General features: G+C 51.2%; 9 protein-coding genes across 9 annotated transcripts; 4 read left to right on the forward strand and 5 right to left on the reverse strand.

Moving 5' to 3' along the window:
* Nucleotides 1-211: 211 nt before the first annotated feature.
* M436DRAFT_64353 (uncharacterized protein) lies at nt 212-1,597 on the forward strand (the record flags this gene model as incomplete). Its single annotated transcript, XM_013571236.1, has 1 exon — nt 212-1,597. One exon carries the CDS (start codon nt 212-214, stop codon nt 1,595-1,597), a length of 1,386 nt encoding a protein of 461 aa, XP_013426690.1.
* A 789-nt stretch (nt 1,598-2,386) lies between these two features.
* On the reverse strand, nt 2,387-3,614 carry M436DRAFT_64354 (uncharacterized protein; the record flags this gene model as incomplete). The annotated part of the gene is made up of 3 exons (XM_013571237.1): nt 2,387-2,559; nt 2,616-3,407; nt 3,461-3,614. 3 exons carry the CDS (start codon nt 3,612-3,614, stop codon nt 2,387-2,389), a joined length of 1,119 nt encoding a protein of 372 aa, XP_013426691.1.
* A 1,383-nt stretch (nt 3,615-4,997) lies between these two features.
* Nucleotides 4,998-9,078, reverse strand: M436DRAFT_48782 (multidrug resistance protein; the record flags this gene model as incomplete). The annotated part of the gene is made up of 2 exons (XM_013571186.1): nt 4,998-5,958; nt 6,011-9,078. 2 exons carry the CDS (start codon nt 9,076-9,078, stop codon nt 4,998-5,000), a joined length of 4,029 nt encoding a protein of 1,342 aa, XP_013426640.1.
* A 1,510-nt stretch (nt 9,079-10,588) lies between these two features.
* M436DRAFT_82450 (uncharacterized protein) lies at nt 10,589-10,915 on the reverse strand (the record flags this gene model as incomplete). Its single annotated transcript, XM_013571313.1, has 1 exon — nt 10,589-10,915. The coding sequence occupies one exon, from the start codon at nt 10,913-10,915 to the stop codon at nt 10,589-10,591; it is 327 nt and encodes a 108-aa protein (XP_013426767.1).
* Nucleotides 10,916-12,095: 1,180 nt separating this feature from the next.
* On the reverse strand, nt 12,096-15,753 carry M436DRAFT_12623 (uncharacterized protein; the record flags this gene model as incomplete). The annotated part of the gene is made up of 3 exons (XM_013571024.1): nt 12,096-15,040; nt 15,149-15,565; nt 15,621-15,753. Coding segments are annotated over 3 exons (3,495 nt in total), but the record flags the coding sequence as incomplete, so codon positions are not given.
* Nucleotides 15,754-16,441: 688 nt separating this feature from the next.
* Nucleotides 16,442-18,124, forward strand: M436DRAFT_82452 (uncharacterized protein; the record flags this gene model as incomplete). Its single annotated transcript, XM_013571314.1, has 1 exon — nt 16,442-18,124. The coding sequence occupies one exon, from the start codon at nt 16,442-16,444 to the stop codon at nt 18,122-18,124; it is 1,683 nt and encodes a 560-aa protein (XP_013426768.1).
* Nucleotides 18,125-18,449: 325 nt separating this feature from the next.
* Nucleotides 18,450-20,261, reverse strand: M436DRAFT_73315 (uncharacterized protein; the record flags this gene model as incomplete). The annotated part of the gene is made up of 1 exon (XM_013571315.1): nt 18,450-20,261. The coding sequence occupies one exon, from the start codon at nt 20,259-20,261 to the stop codon at nt 18,450-18,452; it is 1,812 nt and encodes a 603-aa protein (XP_013426769.1).
* A 559-nt stretch (nt 20,262-20,820) lies between these two features.
* M436DRAFT_48412 (uncharacterized protein) lies at nt 20,821-22,595 on the forward strand (the record flags this gene model as incomplete). The annotated part of the gene is made up of 5 exons (XM_013571123.1): nt 20,821-20,931; nt 20,987-21,310; nt 21,368-21,484; nt 21,537-21,949; nt 22,172-22,595. 5 exons carry the CDS (start codon nt 20,821-20,823, stop codon nt 22,593-22,595), a joined length of 1,389 nt encoding a protein of 462 aa, XP_013426577.1.
* A 454-nt stretch (nt 22,596-23,049) lies between these two features.
* M436DRAFT_82455 (uncharacterized protein) lies at nt 23,050-24,225 on the forward strand (the record flags this gene model as incomplete). The annotated part of the gene is made up of 2 exons (XM_013571316.1): nt 23,050-23,384; nt 23,439-24,225. 2 exons carry the CDS (start codon nt 23,050-23,052, stop codon nt 24,223-24,225), a joined length of 1,122 nt encoding a protein of 373 aa, XP_013426770.1.
* Between the last annotated feature and the right edge of the window lie 1,714 nt (nt 24,226-25,939).

Below are 25,939 nucleotides of genomic sequence, written 5' to 3' on the forward strand. Positions count from 1 at the left end.
CACATCACCACAAACCAAGATCCTGTCTTCCGTTGTTACATCCCTTCTACTATATCTTCTGTCAAGCTATTCTCTACCAAGCTACCATCACTGCCTCCACTCTGCGCAACTTCCAAGCAATATCGCAGCAAGTTCTCGCGCACTCTCACATCACAACAACAACAACAACATCTCACTCCGCCTTAATATATCAACCGCCAAAACCGTCACAATGGTCAACTTCACCGCATTCATCACCCTTGTCATGGGTATCACCACGTTCTTCAAGAACAACATCCCCGGCGCCAACATCTTCACTTCATGGAGCCAGAAACTTCTCGCCGCCCCCCCTCAGCCCTACTACGATCGCGAAGGAAAATTCACCATCACCTACCGCGGCTACGAGGAGGAATACACTGTCATCACTCCGGTCTACCCCACCACGACCTTCTTCACAACCACCTTCACTGCGGCACCAACCATCACTGATGCCTTCGCTACACCCACGGCACTCCCTGGCAAGGAGCTCATTCTCTTCACCGGCACTGTCACCTCACCATCATTCTTCACATTGGCAAAGGAGTTTGTCTGCGCCATGTTCACTCTACCACCTGCCGTCACTGCCAACGCCGCTTCAGTGGTCACTGCCTTCCTTTTTGGAACCCTTCTCCTGCTCGCCTACGTCGGTTTCCTGGCCTCCTCTCCTCCCGTCATGACACCCGAAGATCTCCTTTATCTCGAGGAGCAAGTCTACGAGAAAGACGAGCTCCTCAAGAGACTTCGTCGCTGGCATGGCGAGGACCTCGCAGAGCTTCGCGGCCGCCTGCAGGTCCAGAGGGAGGGGGCAGACGAGCGCCTGGCCACCACCATCGCCAAGCACAACTCCGCTATGGCCGACAAGGACCACGAGATCCTTGCGCTTCGTCAGGAACTGGCTGGCGCCGAACTCCGCGAGGAGCAGGCCCGGTTCAAGAGCTCTGACGAGGTCATCAAGATGCACAAGGAGATTGGTCACCTCCGAAGTGTTGTTGATGACCTCGATCAGAAGCTCGAGGACGCTGGTGTCCTGGCTGCCCTCGGTGAGGAGGCCCAGGAGAAGATCAAGGATGCCGATGAGCGCGCCATCGCCGCTGCTCAGCAGGCCCTTGAAGCAAGCCTGAAGGTCGAGGCCGCCGAGAAGGCCCTTAAGGAGAAGATCGCTGGCGAGAGGAAGCGGGCCCAGGCCGCCATTGACGAGGTGGTCGCCAAGGCCAATGGTCTGAGGGACCAGGTCAAGATCGGAGAGTACAAGATCCAGGACATGAGGGCAGAGGTCAAGGATCTGAAGGCAGGAGCAGTGGGGGCTGCTTCTGTCCCGATGCCACCTATCCTCGAAGGCAAGTCCACGGTCACCAAAGAAAAGGAGGTGCGTGACCGTATCCAGACGGCCGCCTCCACTTTGGGTGCTCTTCCGGTGTTTGCACCTGCTGCTCCTGACGCTGCCGCCGCTGCTCCCACTGTTGCTGCTCCTGAGCCCATCGCGCCAGGAGCACAGCAGGAGCAAGTGCGCCGCATCCGCCGCCGTGCGCCTGTCGGTCCTTTCCCAGACCTTCGTTCTCGTCAGGGTGGAAAGAAGTAGGGGGTTAGGGGATGAGGAGGAGGATGAGGAGAGGAGGAGGAGTTTGTTTGTTGTTGTTCTGGGGTCTGCTTTCTTTTCTAGTGTTCTTTTGGGGGGGGATTTTTTTTTCTGGTGTCTTCTCTGGCGTTCTGGTGTTTTGGGGGTCTGCGTCTTTTCTTCGCCGCTGGTCGGTTGAAGCTTTTCTTTTGTCTTTCTTTTTCTTCTTTTTCGTTTGGAGCAAAGCATGGTATGATGGAAGATGGGCAATGATGATGATGAAATGGTACCAAAAGCACTCCTGCTTTCTACTCTCAATGTGACTATGTTTCCTCAAAGTATGGTATTACAATGTACGAACGTGACGTTAAGTTATGCTATGTCCACGGAAGACATCTACTGCAACAGCGTCTCAATGAAATGAGCTGTGATCCCGAAAGCATGCTGCATTTTGATAGCTATGATATCCCGACTTCTCCTTCTAGAGATTTGATGGTGACGGGATGTACAACAGGAGACAGCTCATCTCCGACAGACTGATCCACTATACTACTGCTATCAAAATGCAAAGTCTTCTTAGAAATGTGACACTATCCAAAGAGAACGATCATCTCTCTATGGACAGAACTATAATATGAAAAGGCATCTTGCCTCTCCATGGTAGCCATCATATGTATACCACATCTCCACTGGAGATCATATCCACGGTTCGTGACAAGTAGAAAAGGCGGTATGAGGTAAAATATGGATTTGACTCGTCTCTGCCTGCAGAAACCATTTTTTGGTCATTCTATCTATACAAGAATGGAATATTCAAACGACCGAAGAAGACGAAGAAGGAAGTTTAGCGGACTCAGGCTCTGCTATTGAGTCACCTCGCAAAAAGACAGGCAATTCAGTCACCGAAAGCCTCTCATCTCTCATACTGCGTTCGAACTCCTTGGGATTCGCGGTGAGCCAGTGGAGTACACAGACGGAAAGGAAAACTGTCGTCGGAGTCAGTAAACGATATCCGGTAGAGAAAGATAGATGTAGAACTTACTGTCCATATTGCACTGTGTAAAGCAAAGCCAAACGTGCTCTCTCCCGCCGGTGACGTAGAAGATGGTGGAATTGATGACGCCCCAGCCTAGGATCAAAAAAGTACCGATTAGCGACTTATGCGCTAGTCCGCGGATCCTGCAAGGCCTTGTCGAGGCAGGCAAGACGACAACATCCGAGTTGATGTCAACCTCGACCAATTCGACATCGGTGGTTTTGTTCGTGCTGCTGGGTCTACCAACGTGGCTGATGCGATTCAAGGCTTTGCCGAAGGTGGTGAAGCGTTCGGGTACCGATGGGAACAGTTCTGTACGTCTGGTGCGTCGAAGAATCATAATGAAGACGCCAGTGAGGACGATGTATGTTACAATCTCGTAGACTTCCAGCGGTGCCACGACTTCTCGGGGAAGACCTTTGCGGCACCTGCCATCATTGTTGGCCATGTATGCGACAGGGTTGAGAAACATCCAGATGAGTAAGAAGGTAGCAAAGACACCCACACATGCTGTAGATAGAATCCAGATAGGATCATCACGGCGGCGGAGGTAGTCCAAGTTTGCGATATGTGCTCGTTCGATGAGGAAGAGTTGCGTCGTAAGTCTGCCGGTGAACAGGAAGCCGATGCAGAAGTAGATTGCTGTCCGACAGAAGCCGCTAGTATGAATGCCAACCCCAGAGATGGCAATGGCTGTTACGAAGAATGCGATCGAGACGATGTAGCTGGCGTAGACGAGGAACCGTATCCAGGAGATATGACGAATGCTTTGCCAGCGGACTTCTCTAACCCGGCGCCCTAATACGATGTCAGAGATCGGTGCGATGTAGGAGTGTATAGTGTTGACCTACAGAATAGATAGCATGTAAGTAGTAATGGAAGACATGACAATGAACTGTATATCGCTATCCCTAGCAAGGAACTCTGTTGAGGTGCTCGAGGTCCAGGCTGGTCATCTTCGAAGATGGCGAATAGACGCCTTGGAATCAGTTCTGCCATCTTCATGATGAGATGTGGTGTAAAATGCGACCACCAGGGATTGTATCGAAGGAGCAGTAGAGGCAAGAACTTCAGGGCAGAGAGATTGCGTGGTGCATCTCCATTTAAGCAAATGATCCAGAGATCTAGAAACAGTAGAAAACGCACCTGGTACCCAATGAGATTTTTGACTTCAGGGTAGTTTTACATATATAGGATGATTGCATCTGGCCTGCGCCGTTATAGACGTTGGTGTTGACTCGTTGGAGTCCCGTCAGAGACCGGAGTTCACGCCTGATTTTCGACTGGAGTCACGGCATCATGACAAAGTCTGTAGGGAGCAGAGTCCAGTGATTCAATTCCATCATATTTGCGACAGAGATGATATTCGTGTAGTACAGTACTTCGAAGCTTGGGGTTCACAAAAGCCATCTTCCGTTGATCTTCTAATCGAAGGAGCCGATGGGGCGTACACGTATCTGTTCAGACAACGGCACCATAGAAGGATAATAGCTGTGTGCCCTGAATCCACAAGAGCGTAGAGAGCCCTAACGAATAACAGTCGACCTCGGTTTGTGAGAAGATTGTCCTCGAGTCCCATCTCGTGCCTGTATACTGACGTGATACAGTTCTGACTGTCTCCTCGGCTTGCCCAGCTCTATCGTGCCTGGTTCGCTGATTACACGCGGTGGACAACGATCGGGTCTCAGCCTTACCAATGGACAAGCACGATTAGGGGAAGCAACAATCGGGGTCGGCGTCCAGATCTCCTAGGAGATTGAAATGATGCGTCATCACTGTCTCAAATGGACTTGAAATCATGGTCGGAGTAGGCGGAAAAATGATTGAAGATGAACATGTTTGATCAAACGGTAGACCAGAATGACCTTCGGTAGGACTTGCGTCAGGTGGCAAGGTTACGGTCGGCTGTCTCTTCCGCCCGGTGCATCCTCAGCTACCGTCAAATCTTTCCCAGATAGCAACCGCCAATGATACCGGGGAAAAGGCTGCCTGCAAAAAGCCCTTGGTGAACTAGATCAAGCAAATCTCAACGGCGTTGTAGCGGTTTTCAGCTGAGTCGGAAAGCAGAGCGGTCGGATAGACCATGAGGATGTCGCAAGGTTGTCAAACGGTCAATGAACTTGACTCGTGAAGCGTGCCTCATGCACATCATTCAGCTCAGCGGCGTCAACCTTTCCTCGGATCCTCGAATTATGATACTCACACGATGCAATACAGATTGAAAAAGAAATGGGGATGTGAAAAGCTTTTGCATATATACGTCCTCTCGCAGCGGGGGTCTAATTAGGTGGGTATCCATGAAAGAAAATGTAAAAGGCCGCGTCCATGTGGGCGAAAGACATCGATGCCAAAACGAAATACAAATAGGCATCTGAAGAGATAACTAGATTACTGTGCCTTGCCCAAACTCTGCAGATTGACAAGCTCAAAGTAGCGTCCTCTCAGGTGTAGAAGCTCGGCATGTGTGCCAGCCTCAACCACCCTTCCAGCATCAAACACATAGATCATATCCGCGCGTTGAATAGTCGACAGACGATGTGCGACGGCGATGGTCGTACGGCCCTTTGCTGCCTTGTCCAGTGCTGCTTGGACCACTTTCTCCGATTCACTGTCTAAAGCAGAGGTGGCTTCGTCTAGGAGCAAGATTTTGGGATCACGCAACAATGCTCTGGCGATTGCAATGCGTTGCTTTTGTCCTCCACTGAGCATCGAACCCTTGCTGCCGACGATGGTGTCGAAAGCGTCGGGTAAGGACATAATAAAGTCGTAAATGTTGGCGTCCTTGCATGCCTGTTCGATGGATTCCTGCGGAACGTTCTCCCTGTCGGCACCCAAGAGGATATTCTCCTTGACAGTACCCTGGTAAAGAGTAGGCTCTTGAGAAACCAGGGCGATCCATGAGCGGTAGTTGTTGACGTTGAGGCTCGAAATTTCCTTTCCGTCCATATAGACACCACCAGCCAGGGGATCATAGAAACGTTCCAATAGTTGGATAGTCGTCGACTTACCACAGCCACTGGCACCGACGAGAGCCACGTATTGACCGGGCTTGACGGTCAAGTTGAGACCTCTGAGAACTGGCTGTTCGGGGCGAGTAGGGTAGCGGAAGTGAACATCCCTGAACTCAATGTGACCCTCTACGCTCGAGAGCTTCTCGCCATCCTCGCTCCAACTGTCGATTTCAGGCTTGCGGTCGAACAAAGCCTTGAGCTCTGCAGCGGCTTGCTTGGCTTTACCCATGTCAGGAGCGAAGGAGAAGATGGTGCCGGCAGATTGGGCGCCGAAGATGACAGCACTGAAACACAGGAAGAACTGGAAAGAGCCAATCTCGAGCTTAGCAATGAGTGTTCTGAGCGAAGGTTAGCAAAATTCCAAGATTGAACATACTAGCATGAACTTACCCTCCATACCAGAATCCGAGAGCAGTACAACAAAAGATGAGTGATTGAGAAGCAGCATAAAGACTGGAGGAACGCAAGATGGAGATCAAGGACTTGCGCTCTTGTTCAGCGAGCTGGTCATGGTAATGGAAATGGACGTCGTCCTCCCTGGTCAAGGAGGCGACAGTGCGGATAGCAGAAGTAGCCTCGCAGGCATAACTGGCAGACTTCTCATAGGCCTTCTTAGCTGTGGCCTGGAAACGAGCCAGCATCCAGAAACGGAGGAAACCGCAGGCGAGTAGGATTGGAACGGTCGAGATACAAACCAGACTGAGCTTCCAGTTGACAGCTAGAGACACCGTGAAAGCGGCGATCAATGTAACAATGACAGAGAGAAGCGTTCCCAGAGTGACACCGGACATGCCGGCCAGATGCGTGGTCTCTGTTGACAAGAAGGAGGTCAAAGCACCAGCGGTATTCTCTTCCTCATCGAAGAAAGCGATATCCTGGCGAAGCATAGTCTTGAAGGCTTGTTCGCGAGCCCGGTGAACAAGTCTTTCTGAGCAAACGGCGAAGACATATCCCTGGATGAGGAAAGCAGCGAGTTGCACTAGGGCAAGCATGAAGTACATCCATGACCAGAAGTTTGCCTCGTGGCGAATTGTGGCCTTGTGCTCAGGAGTGTCATTTGGTCCAGATAGAGCAGTGACCGCCTTGGCGAAGAAGACGGCTTGTGTTGGGTTACCACCTCCAGTAATGACCGAGCAGATGATACCGATAGTCATGTAGAGCCACTCCTTTCTATTGAAGCTGGCGACAAGCCTGATGAGGGTCCACAGAGAGTAACGATGCTCGACCTCAGCCTTCTTATTGGCGAGAGCAATACTAGACTGCGATTTGCCGGTTTGAGTGCGAGCAAGCTTCAGGCCATCCTCAGTTTCTTCTCCTCTGGTGGCAACACGAGTGAGGTTTTCGTCCTTCTCTTCGACCAAAGCAATCTCTTCCTGATCTTTGTGCTCGTTTTCAGCAGCAATTCTTTGAGCTTCAACCAGGTTGAAATAAGCTCCCCTGCTTTCAAGCAAGACATCGTGGGTACCCTGTTCCACGATGCGGCCACGAGACATTACAACAATATTGTCAGCACCCTTGATAGTAGAGAGTCTGTGAGCAATGACAATAGTTGTTCTGCCAAGAGCGGCTTTATCGAGAGCGGCCTGCACAACGCCCTCGGATTTGGTGTCCAATGCTGATGTCGCTTCATCTAGGAGCAGAATTTTAGGGTCACTGACCATTGCGCGAGCGATAGCAATACGTTGTTTTTGTCCACCGGAAAGAAGAAAACCACGCTCGCCGACGTTAGTTTGATAGCCTTCAGGTAAGCCAGTGATAAAGTCATGGGCGTTGGCGAATTTGGCGGCATTTTCGACCAATTCACGAATCCTTTCCTCAGACTCGGACTCGTGGGCAGTACCGATCAATCCATGACGAATATTGCCAAAAATAGTCGTAGCAAACAGTGTAGGTTCCTGACTGACGAGTGAAATCTGGCGACGAAGCCAGCGTAGGTTGAGACCAGAGATATCTTGGCCGTCAAGGTACACGGTACCACCAACCGGATCGTAGAAGCGTTCGACGAGACCAACAATGGTAGACTTTCCTGAACCAGATTCACCAACCAAAGCAGTCGTCTTGCCTGCGGGAACAATAAGACTGACATCCTCCATGACAGTGACTTCCGGACGAGATGGGTAGATGTGACGAATGTTGCGTAGCTCAATGTGGCCTTCGACACCCTTCAAGGTCTCGCCCGATTCAGAAGCAGGATCCAGGGGGGACACGCGGTCGATGGTAGCGAAGATTTTGGCGGCAGCGGCAACACTGGTGGTGAAAGCCTGGATGTTGGGAGCGACGTTGCCTAGAGCGAAGGCTCCAATCATAATCGACAATATAATGGTCAGAACTGTACCAACGTTGATACGTTCGCTGACGAGGTAGCGCGAACCCATCCAAAAAGCCAGTGAGTAATTCAAGTAGACGTAGCACATCAAAAATCCAATCATCGAACCAGTGACAGCCTTCATCTTGAAACCCCAGACTTCAGCCACAGCAAGATGCGTATCGTATGCTCTGGTCAACTTGGCTTCGGTGTTGAATGCTTTGGCGTTTCTGATAGAGCTGATGACTTCCTCAGCAACAGTACCACCTTCGGCATACGAGGACAAAGATGCCTTGTTGAACTTGACAATGAAACCGCTCATACCGCCCATAGTGAAGACGATAGCAAAAACAGTCGACATAAGAATCAAGGTCAACTTCCAGTCCTTGATGAACGACACCACAAACGCAGTAATGAACGTGGCAAGGGCGGTGAGTGTCAATCCTACCTTCTCGGATATACCATCCTGGACAAGGTTGGTATCTGAAGTGATACGGGTAGTAATTTCTCCTGCACCAAGTTGATCAAAGAAGGCGATGTTTTGGCGGAGAATGGCTTTCAAAAAGTTCTGGCGAATCTTTCCCGCAATATGCTCGCCAGTGTAAAGAAATCCGGCCGTGGCAATATACACAAACACAAATTCTCCGATAGCCAGGTAAAGGAAATACAGACTAAACCGCGACAGCTCAGAGTTGAAGTGTTGCGAGGTAATCTCGCCCAGGAAGAACCTGTTGAATGTCGTTGTAAGTCCTCCAAACACGATTGTCATTAGTGGCAATAGAGCGCCTCCAATAATGGAAGAAAGTGCACTCAGCACTATGAGTAGTTTATCGGTGCTTGTCGCGTAGCGGAACAACATGAAGTAGGTGACTTTGACAACCGGAATGTCCAGTTGACGCTTCAAGACAGCCTTTTCATGCTCGGGCAGATGAGCAAAAGGATCTTCTTTTCCATCGTCACTATCTGTGTCTTGCTTTCCTTCCTTGCTCTTGTATCCCTTCTCGTTGATCGGTACAGCAGGTGTTGGTGCTGGTGCGAGCGGCAACGGTGCCTGGCCCAGTTGTGTCTTTTCGTAGTTGGTGACTTGGACATCAACAGTATCGTCGCTGCTCGACACATCTGAACTGTGCTGCCTATCGTTCACAGGATCCATATTGTCTTTGGTGTAGGGGGCTATAGCCGCCCGGGGCTTGTTGACAGCGGGGAAGAGGTGGTTCAAACTGTGTGGGGCGATGTAATTCTGGCTTGTGATGTTGTTATGTTTGGTCGTATCGAGTAGTAAGGCGTCACAAAGGAGCGAGTCGAAGAAAGAAACAGGTCGAGGACACCAGAGGTTGGTCGAAAGAGAAGAAATTGGTTTCAGAAAAGGAGCAATAGCTCGGGGACCTAGTGCCTAATGTCCAGGTCGCATCGCCCTTTGATTGTAATGTATATTCCTCCGTCTGGAGTAGCGGTATCATTACCCTGGGTATCATCCACCCCCTGAACGCTTTCGCAGCGGCGGAAGACATGCTTAGATAGGGGTGCGAGTACCCGACCCACATGTCAAAAGAATCCTTCGGGGTGTTAACCTTCCGAATGTGCACATCGCTCTGAGATAGACACCGAGTTTGCCTAATCTGACACGAACAAGTAGGCTTCACGTGCATAATCTGCACTGTAAGAGGCGTACTGCTCGTATTCTATCGCATAAACTCGTACAGCTAGCATAACTGACCTCGGGGTCTCCACCCCGACGCCGTTGAGGAGATGACTGCTGTACGACTTACGTGTGCGAATACGAGTACGAGTACGAAGTAGGCTGAAACCACAAGAGAAGCGCAATGCGACGAACGACGTACGATAGCATAGACCAAGTACAGTCGAGGTCTACCATTTCTTTGGAAATCCTCGAAACCGCTCTGCTTGTCGAAGAAATGACTTGAAACATTCACATACAAAGGTGTATACTATCTGCCCAATGTATCATGATCGTGATTGTCAGATAAAAACGGCACGTCAGGCGTCAGTGTACGTGGCACCTGGCTACACAAAGTAGGCAGGTGAACATCGCTTATAATCCTTCGAAGCAGCATAGATAAGGATTGTTGAAAATGCCATCCTGAAGCTCGTGACAAGTGCAGTAACAACACGTAAGTCCAAGCGGGATTGATAGATATGTAAGTCTGTGAGGATAGTTGAGAATACGAGGTTACATGAAGACCAGAAGTTGTTTTGCCTGGAATAGACGACCTAATCAATGGTCTTGGTAATGGGGTGGACTGTCAGTATTAATGGAAAGGGAAGAGGAGAATAGCATTATTATATCCGCTCGTAAGCTTGCCGCAAGCACAAGTCATGGCATCGAGTGTGTCAATCTAAATTTCCGAAAGTCCTATCGACAAAAGAGAAAAAGAGGGAGCATAACAAATGGCCCTGTCGACGAAAAAGAGCAGAAGAAGCAGCGTGAGCGACTGATAATAATCCTGGAATGCTGAATGCTCGGATGTTGAACAATGCGAGCAGAAGAAGTCCAGCAATAGTCAAGAGAGCTGAAGCACTGCAAATAGACCACCCACAAGTCTGGTTCTGTAAGCCCGAGGGCAAAATGTTGGAAGGAGGAAATGTTCCAGATATGGATGGTGTTTTTGGGTCTTCAGGTTTTTTGAAGGTTTGTTAATTGTTCAACGGGTATACCTGATCGGCCTCTTGGTGGCGCGACCTGACCTGGTCTGAGTAGCGACCCGGCGAGTCCAGGAGTCAGGAATCTCCTCCTCGTCCGCCGCCTTTACGGCTTTGGAGTCAGAGGAGCCCTTGACCAGAGGCTTGTCGTCGTCGTCGTCGTCGTCATCGTCTGAGTCGGCCAAGATGGCCCGATCCCTTCTCACCCGCTTGCGGGGAGGTTCGTCTTCGTCGCCCTCCTCTTCCTCGCCCTCGGCACCCTCTTCCTCCTTCTTGTCATCCTCGTTAGCTGTGGCTACAGGTTTGGCCTCTGACTTTGGGTTGACCATTGAGAAGGGACTCAATCTCGGCTCTCAATGGGAACATCACTGATCAGAAGATCTTTGTGCCTTTTTATAGCGTTTAGACCTTCGTCGATGAGATAGGAGATACAGACTTTACGGAGAGGGATGCTAGTTCTCGTATCTCCCGTGCTCTTCCTCGATGGATCAAGCTATTGAAATGCATAGTTCCTTTAGCAAACAGAAAGCATACACTGAGAGACGTAATCTTATCTGCTCTCTTTAAACTCGTCTTACATACACAGAGAACTATGCATCTTTACAGCTATTCGCATAAAATAGCTTTGCACACCGGCAGGAAGCAGTCGCAATCATGGGTGTGTACGGTAGAGATAGACGGGATTTTGAACGTTATCGTTTTGGGAATCAGGGGTGAAATTTGACTAACGCCAGAGTCCTATGCAAATACCGCTCTGCCAAACTGTCAGATAGAAGGGTAAATATGAATAAAAGCAAAGCCTAAGGAGGGGGAATCGTGCGATTGAAAGCATCAGAAACAAGAACAAAATACAACAAAAGCAGTTTGGGTAAAGTGAGCATGGATGGCATATTGATCTGTCGCAAGCAGTGCAACTTTTGTGGTCAACGAGCAATGATGCCTGCATGCAGTGCTCTACTTTGTTGGTGAGGTGAGCTCACGCAGTTTTTCGTTCTCGATATATTGTGAGAACGGGATGGTATTGTCGTCGAAATCGTGTGGCTCGACAGTGGCAGGAGGCGATGACGGAAGCGGGAGATTTTCAGGTCGCATAGCGTCTCTTGCATGAGTGTCCAACGCATCCTCCAATCCCTGAGACTCGGAGAATTTGCTCGAAGCAACTCGCACTCCATCTGATCGTGGGCTATTCGCATCGAAGTAAGAATCCAAATCATCGTCACTCGACAAGACTGTCGGTGTGATCAGATCATGTTGAAGATTGAAAGGATCGGATAGCTGTCTAGCAGTCGGTGTTCTATCAGCGGGATTGGCTTGCCATTCCTGCAATGTGGGTATTTGAACATTCGACTTTCCAGTGTCGTCAGGACCGGCAGCATTGTGAAGATGGGCAAAGGTCAGAGCTTGGCTGACATGGTATTGCAGATTAGCATCCGGTCCACTCTCATCAGTACTATTCTGTGTCGACGCTGAATGCTTCCGGGCGAGTTCGCGACGCATCTTTTCCTCTGCCCAGTCCGCACCAAAGGTAACGACAGAAGCTTGCTTGCCATGAACCATGAATCTGGCTGCCTTTCTTTCCAATCCTGGAGCAGACTCAACAAGGTCATCACCACGGCTTCCGTCCGAGCGAATGGTACTGGCGCTTTCCTTGCCTCTCCGGTGACGTTGGGAGGCGGATGTGTCCGAACGACCTTCCCTCAGCGTGCGATGCAGGCTTCTTCTTCCGCTCTTGATCTTGGATGCGCTTTCTGGGGTTGCATTTGATGATTCGGGAAGTCCAGCCGAAGTATGCGTGACAGGGGTCGCCGATGGTACCAGAGCGTCCCGTGCAAGAAGGGCTGCTTCATGATCACGACTATCGTAGCTTCGCGTGGGTGTCAAGCGGCCATTGCGAGAAGCGCCGTCGGAGGCGGCGGACGAGAGGTGCTTATCTCCATCGTGTACGCTGGAAGCGACAGACAAACCAGCGACACTGTGCTTGCGGATGACGGACTGCACAGTACTGGTAGTCGAAGGTCGACGAACCTGATGCGGGCTGTTGAGGTCCAGTGGACTCGCAGGCATTTGCCAAGCGTCCCCAAATCTGAGGGCATGTTCAGGTGGTGTTTTGAAAACATCTCTGTTGAAGACGCCCTCAACCTTGCCATCCCCGTTATCTAGTCGAGGCGAATGGGCTGGCGATGGGAGGCTTGTTTGTTGGCTCACGACGGAGTTTATGGTTGGGACTGTCTTTTGCAAGCCACTAGTCTTGCGAATGTTCGGCATCGGCGCTGGTAACTTGCTGTCGAATATGTCACCATCTTCTTGCAGGTCCAGCGATAAAATATCTCTGTGGCACTTGGTTCGCCAGATGTCGCGTCTTATCCATTTCAAATTGGCATCCATGCGTGCGGTCGCGTGACACACATCTTCTCTTGTCTTGGGCTGGATAGGAGCAAGGATCAGCAGATGTCGAGCGTTGCGCATCATGTTCTCGAGATTTCTGATCGCATCAGTCACCTCTCTCTCCGATTCTACTATGGTCTGCAACATGATCTGTCGACGCGCAGCCAGCACCTGCCTCACAAGCTGTGGAGTCAGATCCCTCTTCTCAACAGTAATTTGTCCGTCATGTGTAACGGTCGAACCCAGAGCAGAACCAATGGATGCATTAACCGACGAATCGACAGACGCTGTAGAGTTGAGTCTGCCACGGCTATTGACCGTGACATCTGTATCCGTTCCGCCAATGAACCCTCTAATCCTGACACCGGCAGATCTAAAAGCTGCAGCATAGTTGATTAGGGCAATCCAGTCGTTGACTTCGGACTCGTTCTCGGCAAGTAGAACTTCCTCCTGGCCACCATGTCGAACCAAGGTGAAGGCGTCCTTGTGCTTTGAGTAGCTACGATCAAGCAAAGCAACAGCGTCGTCAGTCTTGATAAGGGCATCTGGCTTAAAATCCTGGATTGGTGGTTTGAAAATGACAGGCGTGTTGGTACCTTCTTGCTTCACATGCGCGTGGTATTGTGTCATCAATCCCTTCACCCAAGCAACGTTCTTGAAGAGATAAAGTTGAGATCCTGTCAAAAGAGCACCCCACTCCTGCCAAGGAGATCGTGTCTTCTTGCGCTTCGTTGACTTTCGCCACAAGACACCAACTTTTGTGACCTTGAGATCTACCAAGCCTATGGCCGATTCGCTGGGATTATCGCGAGTAGCTTGTGATTCAAAAGCAGCAGGTCTAGAACGAGCAGATATGATCTGGAGAACCGCGGTGTTCACGAAAGCCTTCTGCAGTTTCTTCATATCGAAGAAGTTTGCGGTGCCCAAGTAACTGTAAGGGTCTTCCATGGTGATCGACTCCTTGATCGGAGGGCGAAGAGTATCCAACTTGCCATCGCAGATCAACGCGTATGGATCGATGGGTCCGCTGTTCTTCCTTCCAGGATCGGGTATGCTACCCCGGAGCTTGCTTTTCTTCGGCTTGAAAGTCAGCAGGCGTTCTCCGTTGATGTCCACTTCTTCCTCGAAATGGATAAAGGGAGTGTAGCAAATATTGTCATAGAAGCAACCCAGTACATCGTCCGAGACATTCTGGCCACTAGTATTCTTGATGTAGTCATGTTTCTGCATCTTCCGCTTGTTGTTCTTGTTAAAGGCATCAGTATGCAGCATCATCAACGAAAAAGCGACGATATAAGCTTGATCAGGCGACATGAAAATGCCAGGATTACATTCGTGGTACCGGTCAGCAAGCGCTTGTATGACCCGATCCACTTGCTGGGTTTCCTTTGGCAGTTCCGCTTCCAGGAGGAACTTGCGCAACGACATATCGATGGGCTCTCCGAAGAAAGAGAACTTGCGACAGTAACTTCGCAGAACAGCTTGAGCGAACGGATCGGATGACTTTGATAATATGCCAGCAATAAGACTCCGTGACACAGCAGCCTGCAGTCGCTCCAGGTATTTTCCTGGAGTGTCGCCATCTTCGCGATCCGGTATGACCAGAGTTTCATGAACGCTTGGGGACAACGAGTTTGATTTCGAGTGGAATCCAGGTGAAGAGTTGCGATCTCGAAGATCTGAGTTGTGTCGAAAACGATTGAAACCGAGAAGCCCACCCAGACTAGTTCGTCCTGCAGTTGAGGTCGAGTTGCGAGCGCTGGATGACATAGGTGGCGTAGGAGGGGTGCGATCTTCTGATCTGCGTCCAAACGAACTTACGGTTGAAGACCTATCTCGCAGACCGAATCGACGTGGAGGGTGGAGTATTGGTGAAGAACCGTTTGAATGAACAGAGTTTCTCGAGTCATTCCGGAACAAAGGAGCACCTCCATGACCAGCAAGAGCTGCAATAGACGACTGTGCAAGTTGAGCGGGAGCGGGTGAAGAGGATAGGAACAAGCGCGGGCGTGAAGCCTCGGTATGGCGTCGTTGCAAAGCACTCAGAGGCGGAGGTCGTCGCTGTCTTTCTGGTGACTCGATGTTGGAGTGGGTTGAGATGGCGCTGGTCGATGGTCGAGGTGTGCCATGAGGGGTCTCTGTTCCTGCTGGAGGGTGGGGTGGGGACGACGATTTACCAGGTAAGGGGAACAACGACTTTTCCTTCTTTTTACGGCGTGGTAGTTTGAACAGGGTTGTAGTGGTGGAGATGGTATGAGTGGTGGTGGTCGTAGCATAGGTGACATGTTCTCCAGAGCTTCGTTGTTCTCCTGACGAGTCCGATAAGCGAGTGATAGGCAATGCCAGAGCCGAGCTGGATTCGTCACCGTAAGGTGGAGGTGCGACAGCGTCGGGCACCAGGCGGTCGATGTCTACAGAGCGGCCTCTGCGCCATGGTCGATGGTCTTCGGTGGATTCTCGACGTTGTTTCGACGGGCTGAGTTTCGAGATCTGGCGCTTGAACGGACTCTTTGATTTCCTCGGGCGGTGGACAGGGTGATTGTGTTCATCCATGGTGGGGGCGGTGGTGATGATTTGAGGGTTTGGAACAGGTGCTGGCAGATGGTTGTGAATAGGGGTGACGGAGCTGACGAAGATTGGTATACATACTTTGCGACTGATGCTGCAGCGGAACTTGGGGGACCGGAGGAGTTTTGTTGGAATCAGCATGTAGCTTTGCCTTGGCCGAGAGCTGACCGTCGGAGAAATGCCTCCATCGCAGCATGCTAAAGCGAGCGGTAGCCGGAGTAGCCGTCTGTACTGGCGGAGATGGCGGATCAAGACTGAGCACGTCGACGGGAGAGAGAGGCTCCTGAGCACTCATTGGGCGATTGGTGCTGGGCACAGGGGTGGCATAGCCCGAGGCCGAGTTTCGAGTTGGCGCATCTTCCTGAGTATTACTACGGATGTCGCTCAAGAGATTGTCCAGAGTACTGCGGCGACGCGACATGAGAGGCATGGCCGGCAACTCGCAGGCAGCGGATTCTCATTTGACGGCGTATCAGCAGCGCGTCAACGAGGAAACTAGGCGTGCATATGTCGAACGGGGATACAGATTGTAGATCTGATGGTTACTGAAGGGGTGCAGGAAATTGGAGATGGCGGGTCCGGGGGTAAACGAGCGTGTCTCTCTCAAGGAACGAATAGCAGACTTGTCACAGGCGAATTCGGCGAGATGCAGAGATTGGGAGCAGGAAATCAGATTGGTGTCAGTGATACAGAAGTCAGACTACGAGCAGGAAGCGTAACTGCCTCGTCAGCACGCACGAAAAGGTCCCACATCCCACTGAGCAGGGAAGGCACGAAGGATGTTGCCAAGCTGGGCCCGGTCCTGCCTCTCCACGCTTGGTCCATCATGATCCGCGCCTCCGCCCAAGCTGTGACTTTCTTCAATCCAACTCAAGTGACTGCCTACACAGAAGCATCCAACAATGCGCGCCTCGTCGTTGCTGCTGCTCGTCGTCTCGACTCTGCTGGCCCCGACAGCTTCAGCAGTGCCCTCATATCCTCAACCACCACCGCTTCCGCAGCAAACATCACATCGTCCGGCATGGCGCTCCGTCACCGACGCCATCGTTCGCAACATCTGGAGCCCGCCAGCAGACTCTCGACCTGAGCCTGTCGCCAATTCTCCTTCGCACCACAAGCACAGTGACGATGTCGTTGTTCGATTCAACATCAGCAATGCCCAGGACGCCTCAAGCCTCGCCGACGCTGCCGACACTCTCTTCCTCGACTTGTGGGAATTCACCGACGATTGGGTCGATATCAGAATGCAGAAAGACTTGATACCGTCGTTGCTCGGCCTGTTACCTTCTTCGCTACACCATTCCCACGCTTTGCTCATGGACGAGTTCGCTCTTCAAAATGCTATCTCAGATACATACCCTTCTTCCCGATCAACCCGTATGCTGCATCAGTCCAACGGTCCTACCCACCATAATGCTTTCGCTCCCAAGCTCGGGGTATCTTCGTCAGACAACATCTTCTTCAATGACTACCAACCTCTATCCGTCATCCTACCGTGGATGCGCCTCATGGCTTCCCTTTTTACTACCCACGTGCGTGTTGTGAATGTTGGCACTACCTTTGAAGACCGACAAATTCCAGCCCTGCGCATCGGCGTCCACCCGACCAACAATGATTCTCCCACGCGTCGCAAGACCATCATGATCACTGCTGGTCTTCACGCCAGAGAGTGGATCTCAACCAGCACTGTCAATTACATTGCGTACTCGCTCATCACTGGCTACGGAAAGAATCATGTCATCACTGCTCTTCTCGAGGAGTTCGACTGGGTCCTCGTGCCCACTGTCAATCCAGATGGCTACACTTATACCTGGGAGACCGATCGCTTGTGGCGCAAAAACCGTCAACAGACTTCTTTGCGCTTCTGCCGTGGACTTGACCTCGACCGAAGCTTCGATTACCACTGGGACGGTGCCGCAAACACAAAATCGAATCCCTGTAGTGAGTCTTTTTCAGGCTCCGAGCCCCTCGAGGCCATTGAGGCCAAGACCCTGGCAGGCTGGATCCGTAACGAGACTGAGCACAACAATGTTGACTTCGTGGGCCTGCTGGATCTGCACTCGTACTCACAGCAGATCTTGTACCCATATTCGTACACCTGCGACGACAGTCCTCCAAACGTGGAGAACCTACAGGAGGTCGCTGCCGGCCTGTCGAAAGTCATGCGTCTCTCAGGCGGACGCTACTACCAATCTGCTCCCGCTTGCGAAGGCAATGTCGGTTATGCCGCTACCGGCGACCGCCAAGTATTCCCTCGCTTCGAGACAGGCGGCGGCAGTTTCCTCGATTGGTTTTACCACGACCTGAAAGTCAAGTATACTTACCAACTCAAGCTGCGCGATCGCGGCACCTATGGATTCTTGCTGCCCAGGGATCACATTGTCCCTACGGGCAAGGAAGTCTTGGATGCTGTGATTTACTTTGGAAAGTTCCTGGGTGGCCAGCTTGACTTTGCTACTGCTGGAGATGAAGAGCAGAGTGATCGCGAGCAGACTGAGCAAGGCCAAGCCGGCGTGGATGAGATCGAGGAGATGATTGACGATGCTGACGAGGACGTAATGGTCGAATTGAGGCGGCGGAGATGAGCCTGTGTATGTAATCATAGTGTAGTACCAGTCTAATTATCCATCCTTCATGTCAATACTTGTCTGTTGCTCCCAACACCTCCTTGCCTTTATGTGCAGGGTCACCGTTGCCTCACACCACTACCCGTACAGAAACATGATCGTGATGCTGTCTTGTTGATTTCATATCTCTCAAGGGTATATAACGAAAGGCCTGTACAATCCCAATCCAACCCCAAAACACCATGCTGTTAGAAAACAAAGCAACGTTAGGCCCATCTTTCCTTTTCCCCCCTTCCTTCGTCAAACTCATAGTGACAATGCTAACTTTTCGCACACTTTGGACTCACGTGGTCTCTGCAGTCTTCGTCTGCAAATTCGGTGGCCGCCAGTCCATCAGATCAAAGGCTTCTTTGCTCCAGGGTCCAATGTCTTCGTTTTTCTTCTGTTCTGCTGCTATGGCTTGTGCGGCTCTTGTGGCTAGTACAGGGGCTGGTTTGACGATCGGAGGTTTGACAACCGCAGGTTTGACAGCTGGTGGTTTGACGACCAGAGGTTTGAAGGACCTTGCGTTGATCGAGCTGGTCGCTCTATCGGTTGGTCGCGACGACTGCTCTTTGCTTGGTCGCACAGATGGCTGAGCGATAGCGTCATCGAAGATAGGGTCATCAAAATCCTGTGCAGTAACATCTCCAAGCTGGAAATCAGCGAGCAAAGGATCTTCAGGCGAGTCTATTCGTGATAAGACAACAGAAGTCGTCTTTCTCAGGCCAGTGCCATTCGTACCCTTGTCCACAACAGGGCGCTGTTCAGTCACATCTGAGGAACTCCTTTGAAAGACAGGCTTCTTCTTTTTCTTCTCCTCGAACCTTGCAAGCCTTTCTTGTATGCGTCTCTGAAACACTGAACTCTCGGGGTCTTGATCGACTGCAGGTTCCACTCTCAAAGGCTCCTTCACTGAACCGCGCATAGCACCTTCCGTCATAGTCTCAGAGCTTGACGGACGCGAGTTCTGTGACTGGAACAGTAACATCTTTCTCGGGGCTCCACCGACAAGCTTCAGAGACTTTCCGCGCGCTTGAGACTCGGGGTTGACCACGGATGGTGGTTCCTTTCTCAAAGGCTCATCAGCTCTGACATCTGCGACCTTCTTCGTTGCTGGAACTCGCAAAACACTGACTTCCTTCCTTGGTCGGGCGGTGTTGGGCGCAGGTACAGGGTCGACATGTCTTGGCCGATCTGATGCTCTCGCCGAAGGAGACTCGACCACAGTTGGCTTCGCTGCTGTCGGTCGTCTATCGGTGGGACGCAAATGGTTGGACTGTACTTGGTGGTGCGCCGGACTGTCAAGCAGACGAGCAGGAGAGGACGTTGCCAGTAGTTCAGCATCAACGGCACGACTTGCAGCTTGCGCTGCCGAGACATCCTCAGTGTCGGAAGAAAGTTCAATAACTTCGGGCCCCTGGTTCAGGCGGGAGACAGGATTAGCCCGCGGTCGAGTAGAGATCTGATTGCGGTATTTTGCCGCCGTGGGTGTTGTCTGGACTGGAGAATCAAGCCTCTGTCGTTTGGGTTCTCTTTGATCCTGGGCTTCAGCAGCCTGCAAGTCCCTGATTCGTGCTTCATAGGGAGATTCTGTGGGAAGGGAAGCCTTGCCAATGGGCCGTCTTGACCTTCCAAGCAGAGTGTTGAGAGACTTGTGCTTCATTGGCGTTGTCGAAACAGCATGAGGAGTCCTGGGAGTGACAGATGGAACGGTAGGATGTGATGGTCCCGGTCGTATGAGCATTCGTGACGAGGCGGGGTTTTTAGCCGGAGTCTTGTCCTTTCTGTGCAACAAGTCTGAGAGGTCTGTCTGTATGGTACCTACCCTCTCAAACACTTGGACCATGATGGCACCTTTCTCAAGGGTCATCTCATCGCCCTCTTGAAGGTCATCGCCGCTGGTCCAGTGAAGGTCGCCGAGGAAATTTCTAGGAACATCGTAGACCATGACACGCTTGTTGAAAGTATGGTAGCGCAAAAAGCCATCTTGCCATCTCTTTTGCTTTCGCCTTAAGTCGTGGGTGTAAAGGCAGTTGAATTCATGAACTGGAGCAGTGTTCTGAGTCTGAGGGACCGCGAGATTTGGCGAACTACGCAGGACTGCTGCCGTCATGATCCTCGATAGTGGTCTGGTATCTCGGTCGTCGAATCCGTCATTGCGTAGAGAAATTGTGAGCAGTTTGAGGCTCGAGAGGCGTCGCTGCAACCAAGTCGAGAGCAGGCAGTAATTACATGGACCATTTGGGAAGCCGCGATCGATGGCCGCCCGCCGCAAGGAAAGTGCTGCTCTTGGCGCGTCGTCACGCGTCACTCTCGCGGAGTTAGGGCACGTTCCGCCCGTGATAGACAATTGAACATTGCGCAGGAAGCCATGCCAGTTTCATGACTTCATCCGCGAGATGAAATGAACATGGATTCCACTTGGACCTTGTGTTCAAAGCAGCCCAGCACCGCGCAATATAGACATTATATCATGGTGAATGCATGGTATGACTAGTGGACAATGCCTTGCAAGTTACAACCCGCTTGCCAGGTTCTGCCAGGCCGAAAGCCTTGGCCCCGCTCGCAATACACGTAGTCTCAACACCGACCATTCTCGGAATCCTTCAACTTGATTGTCCTCTCACTCGTTTTTCTCTTTGTATTGGTTTCTTCTTGCTCCATCATTCACGATGCAGAATGTGCAGCGCAAGTTCGGTAAATTGATGAAGCGGTCTGCCGACAGGTCAGATGTCGGAGGCATTCTTAGCGAGTTCAGCACCGCAGACCTAGCCCTTGGCAGCGTACGAGAGTACTGTACTTGCAAGTGATTGTACAGAAACTGACCGGCAAATTTAGTTCATCGACGCGACTAGATCATGGCGCGATGCTTGGGACGAAACTTTGAAAACACAGCTCTTTGTTGCCGAAACATTGCATTTGCTGTACAAGCCGATCGAAGTCGAAGATGATCCGGACAATCCTATGCAGCACAAACCTGCTCCCACTCCACGAAGATACCTGGATAAGGCCAGTGATTTGCAGTCAATTTACTCGAATCTTGGAAAGGATTTGAGCAATGAAATCAACTCCATCGAACCAAAACTTCTTAGGCCTGCCATGGATGCTAAAGATTCTCTCAAGATGCTCAAGAAAGCGATCAAAAAAAGAGAGGACTTGAAGGTCGGTCGGATCAATCACTCGTCCCACAGGTTCTGTTGACTAACCCTTGTTTGCCAGCTTGATTATGAGCGTTACAATTCGCGCGTGGACTCCGCTCAGCGCAAGGAGACAAGATCTGTCAGAGAAGAGAATGCTTTGGTCAAGCACGAGGGCGATCTTGCTCGCTCCAACGCCGTGAGTGATTACATGCCGATTTGGATTGGATGAGAACTCACAGACTTTCTAGGAGTACCAAGCTGCCGACGAGCAGCTCAGGAGAATCTTGCCTCCTGTCTTGGACGGCCTATCAACACTCCTGCCACATCTGCTTGCCATTCAGATCATGATTCAATACCAGCTGGTGGGCCAGATGTATACGCAACTCCATGAATATTGCCAGACGCACAAACTGCCTTCACCCGCTCCAGCTCTGGAGCAGGTCGTCTCGACATTTGAAAACGAGTTCACACCATTTCGCGAGGATCTCGAGCGTAATATCAGGACTATCTCGACTGGCAAAGCCATACACCAACCCATGAGTCTTCCTGACAAGCAGCAAGGCACTGTCACTGGACTTGGTCTACGCAACACTGCCAGAGGAACTTTTGCCAGGAGAACGAGCAGCCAAGGCTCGCTGCCTAAGCCTAGTATGCCAGGACAGTTGCGCATTGGATCAGCCGCTGTAGACGACAACGAGGAAGCACCTGTGAAGCCTCCCAGACCTGGTCGTATATCATCTAGTACCAGATTGCACTCTCACTACGAGGACAAGGCCACACTCAATTCGCACTACGAGGACGAAGAAGCCCCTCCAGTAAAGCCACCTCGACCCGGGGCCGCTCCCAATGTTGACATGGGAAGTAAACCACGAATCCCCTCGAGCTCCAAACCTACGCCGATGGCTACGCCGGACGGAAACACTAACGGTGGAGCACCCCGCCCGGTGTATTCTGCTTCCAGCACACCTAGCTCGACGTCGACGCCATTCTTGACACCTTGTTCCACATCGCAGCAGGCAGACTACTTTAGCCGAGAGCGCAGGACTTCGACGTCTTCAGGGACGTTCAGTGTCACGGGCAAGAAGAAGCCTCCACCACCTCCGCCTAAGAAGAGAATACCATCATCGCAAGGTGAGTTCGTTACGGCCATGTATGAGTTTGCTGGTCAAGGGTCGGGAGACCTGGCTTTCAGAGAGGGTGATAGAATCAAAGTGGTGAAAAAGACTGGGTCGACGGATGACTGGTGGGAAGGAGAGCTCAACGGGGTGGTGGGCAGCTTTCCTGCAAACTATGTCAAGGTGGGATGAAGGCAGGCTTTGTAGCAAACTAAGTCAAGAAGGAATAGAGTTGGGCAGCTGTACAGGAGGCTTTTTCAGTAGGGCAACGAAGAAGGTGTGGAAGAGGCTTGGCCGCACAAGATCTGCAGGGACGAGTTGTCTTGCTCGAGCCAAATCTAGCGGGAAATGGCGGGGATCGGCGCTTCGTCGTCATGGGATTTCGGTTGTTGGCGCGAGGCCGTCAGCGTGAATCGCGCTCTGAAACGACAGAAAGATTCGCATCTGCTGTGGACACGGAAACGATCAACACTGCGAATGTCCACGTCGCAAAAGACTCGGTGCTCGTCTCCCTTCTCCACCTTTTACAACCCACATCCGATAGCATTCTCCATACAAACCCGACACGACTCTCCATCTCCACTCCCCGTAAACCCCCACTATCAGACCCGCTACGACGCCGAAAGATTACCTCAGGCACCAGAAAATGGACTCTGTACTCCTCGACACGCCAGTGACCAAACCAGGACCGCCCAGGTCGCCGCCTCTAGCCTTCCAAAGGACGTCCAATGATGCACTCTGGGCTCCGTCGGCCAACCCACTGGTCATGCAGTCATTGTCGCAGGTCTCGTCGCCCTACTTCCTGGCCACTTCTCCCACCGAGGACGACATGCAAGCCCAGCTCGACAAGCTGAACGAAGCCTTGCGTCTACAGAACCAAGCTTTTGTTGCCGAGCGTGAGAGCTGGCAGATGGAGCGAGAGAGGATGCATCGTCGCGTCAGTGCCCTCGAAGCTCTGCTCAAGTCTCCCAATGGCCAAAGGTACCCTCCAATCAATACACCCAACACAGACGCGTAACTGACACCACTCTACAGCCCAGCACGCAGTCCTGCCATGTCCCCTCAGAATGGCGCGAGGCCCGCTGCTCCCCAACTTCCCAGCATAACTGAAGTCGACACTTCTCGCTTGTCTCCGGAACTGCCTCGTATCAAGAGAGACGCTGCTCCTGCTCATATCGACATACCCACCCTACAAGACGCCTCTGTCTTCGATGATGATGCGACTCTAGAGGAGGTACTACAGGGCGATCTCCCGGCTTCTCCACCAGCCACCCGCAACATCCTCAGCCCTCCGCCACCCGCCAACAGGAGACATGCCGGTCATACTCCTCTCAAGGCCCCCCATCCCGGTGAATTCAGCCCTGCCCTGAGTACCCGCTCAGACAAGGTAACCGACACGCCAACCCGCTCGAATACTCTTATGAACGAAGTCATGTCACAGGATGACGGTGCCGATGAGGATCGCCCGCTAAAAGGGCCCTTACACATGCCTTCGCTACCATGCAACCCGGGCGCCGAAAACTTTACCATGGACATGCTGGATGCAAAACTGAAGGACATTTCTGAGCATCCAGAAGAAAACGAACCTCTGGTCTGCAAAAGCACCCTTCTCGCTGCAGAAGAGGAACCTTCCGAACCTTCGTCTGCTCCCGGAGAGAAAGTCGACTCGGCCAGCGACGAGTCCAGGGACAAGACCGAATCGACGTCTACAGAAAGCAAGGACAAGGGCAATCTAGACGAGGGTATCCGACTCCGTACAAAGCCAAGTTCAAATTTCGGTGCACCCCTTGGCTCAATGGGTGGATGCGGATGGAGACGTTAGGACGACTCTCTTGTTTTCAGAAACAAGCATGGGCTGGTTACCATGTGTCTCTGACTCACGAGTCTTTTTTGCTTCATTTCATTCTTATCACAGCCTTTGCATTAGAGATTCCTATTCGCTTGCATAGAAAGGGAGAAGAGAAAATAGATTTTCTGGGTTCGGTGTTTTTTTTTTTTCCTTTCTTGCTCTCTTTTTGGCTTAGCCACTTTCCGGTTCCCATACTGATACCCCCCTTTTACAACACCACATCTTTAGATCCTCAACGTGCTACAAAAGAGCCAGGCAGCGATTGCCAATAGATAGAAACAGCAGGAACTGCTGGGGCTTCTTTTGAGGAATGCAAAGAACATGTTCTGGGTCTCTTGGTGGCCTTTTCACCACTTCATCCCTTGCTTCTGTCAAGCCTTTCTTCCTAATCTTCCCACGAGCTCAACGCTTTTTCACATGCAACGTCTTACATTCTTTCGAGAATAGAGCACGCGTGCCACATGTTTTGCTTGACGATGCTTGACACTTGACTCGATAGTCGCGACCCTTTGCTTTGACACGCAACGAGCCGTGTTTCTGGTAAGTCAGGTCCTTGACCTCTTTTACATGCACTGGTCTCCAGATCAGGCTACGGCAAGGCTAGACAGGCATGTAATTTGTACGACTCTGGTAGAAAAGTAAGGATGTCAAAGATGGATATATGGTCCTTTGCTCTCTGGTTTCGGCAGAAGTTAAAAAAAAATCAGCCTCTACAATCATTCTCACCTTTTGGGTTCTTGTTTTCGACTCGGAAGTGATCTCGTCAAGCTTTCAGGGCTTCCCTAACTCTTTCTCCAGCCTGAATATTTGAAAATAAGGCTCTTGCCACGAGGCTCTATCCCAGTCGTACCTGAGGCCAAGGATGAATCCGAAACAGCTATCACGACTTCTACTTTTCGTCACCATACTATCATTGTTCACGCTCTATACCTCTGCAGCACCGACGTCATTTGCAGAAGTAGAGGAATCATGGCAGAGAGGTCTTTCTGAGGTATGTATCTCTCATTGATCGATCCCTTTTCCTTTCCCTCCAACACAGCCCTCTTCTCCCCTTCCGTCTTTCTTGTTTTCTCCCCCCACAAGATCATCACATACTAATTTGATCAAAAAATCAAGAGAGACATACACAAGGAAGCAACTCAACCCCCCACGCCATCCTACCACTCTCACCTCAATTCGCCTTCAACTCCCGACCATCTGTCCCTGCATCGTCGCAACAAAGATACAGATGCAGAAGACACAGAGTTTGTGGGCATGTTGGATGCAAGAACCATGGCGGTGAGAAGGAAATTGCATCGAGTGATTGGAAAAAGAGGTGGCTTCTATATATTCGCACAAAAGGTTAGGATTTACGAGGCAGAGACAGAGGACAAAGAGGTGTTGAGGCCCGTGAAAAACAGACGGTGGCAGTTTTGAGAGAGGCAATGATTTGGGTTCTGGAAGACCCGCTCTGACTATCGTTTAGTTGAAACAGTAGAAACCGAGCGAGAAGTATGCTTTTTGGGTTTTATGATACCGAACACCCTTTTTGACGGCCTGGGTCTTGATGAATGAATCTCTCTCACGATTAGTTTGGCATAATGAGAAGTTCCTTGAAATTATGATTGGATATCTGAGTTTTTGTGATGTAGAATCATTTCTGGTTTGTTTGATTATATTAATGCCGTTGATCTCGTGAATCCTTAAA

Source organism: Aureobasidium namibiae, assembly GCF_000721765.1.
Source record: "Aureobasidium namibiae CBS 147.97 unplaced genomic scaffold scaffold_10, whole genome shotgun sequence".
NCBI classification, from domain to species: Eukaryota; Fungi; Ascomycota; class Dothideomycetes; order Dothideales; family Saccotheciaceae; genus Aureobasidium; species Aureobasidium namibiae.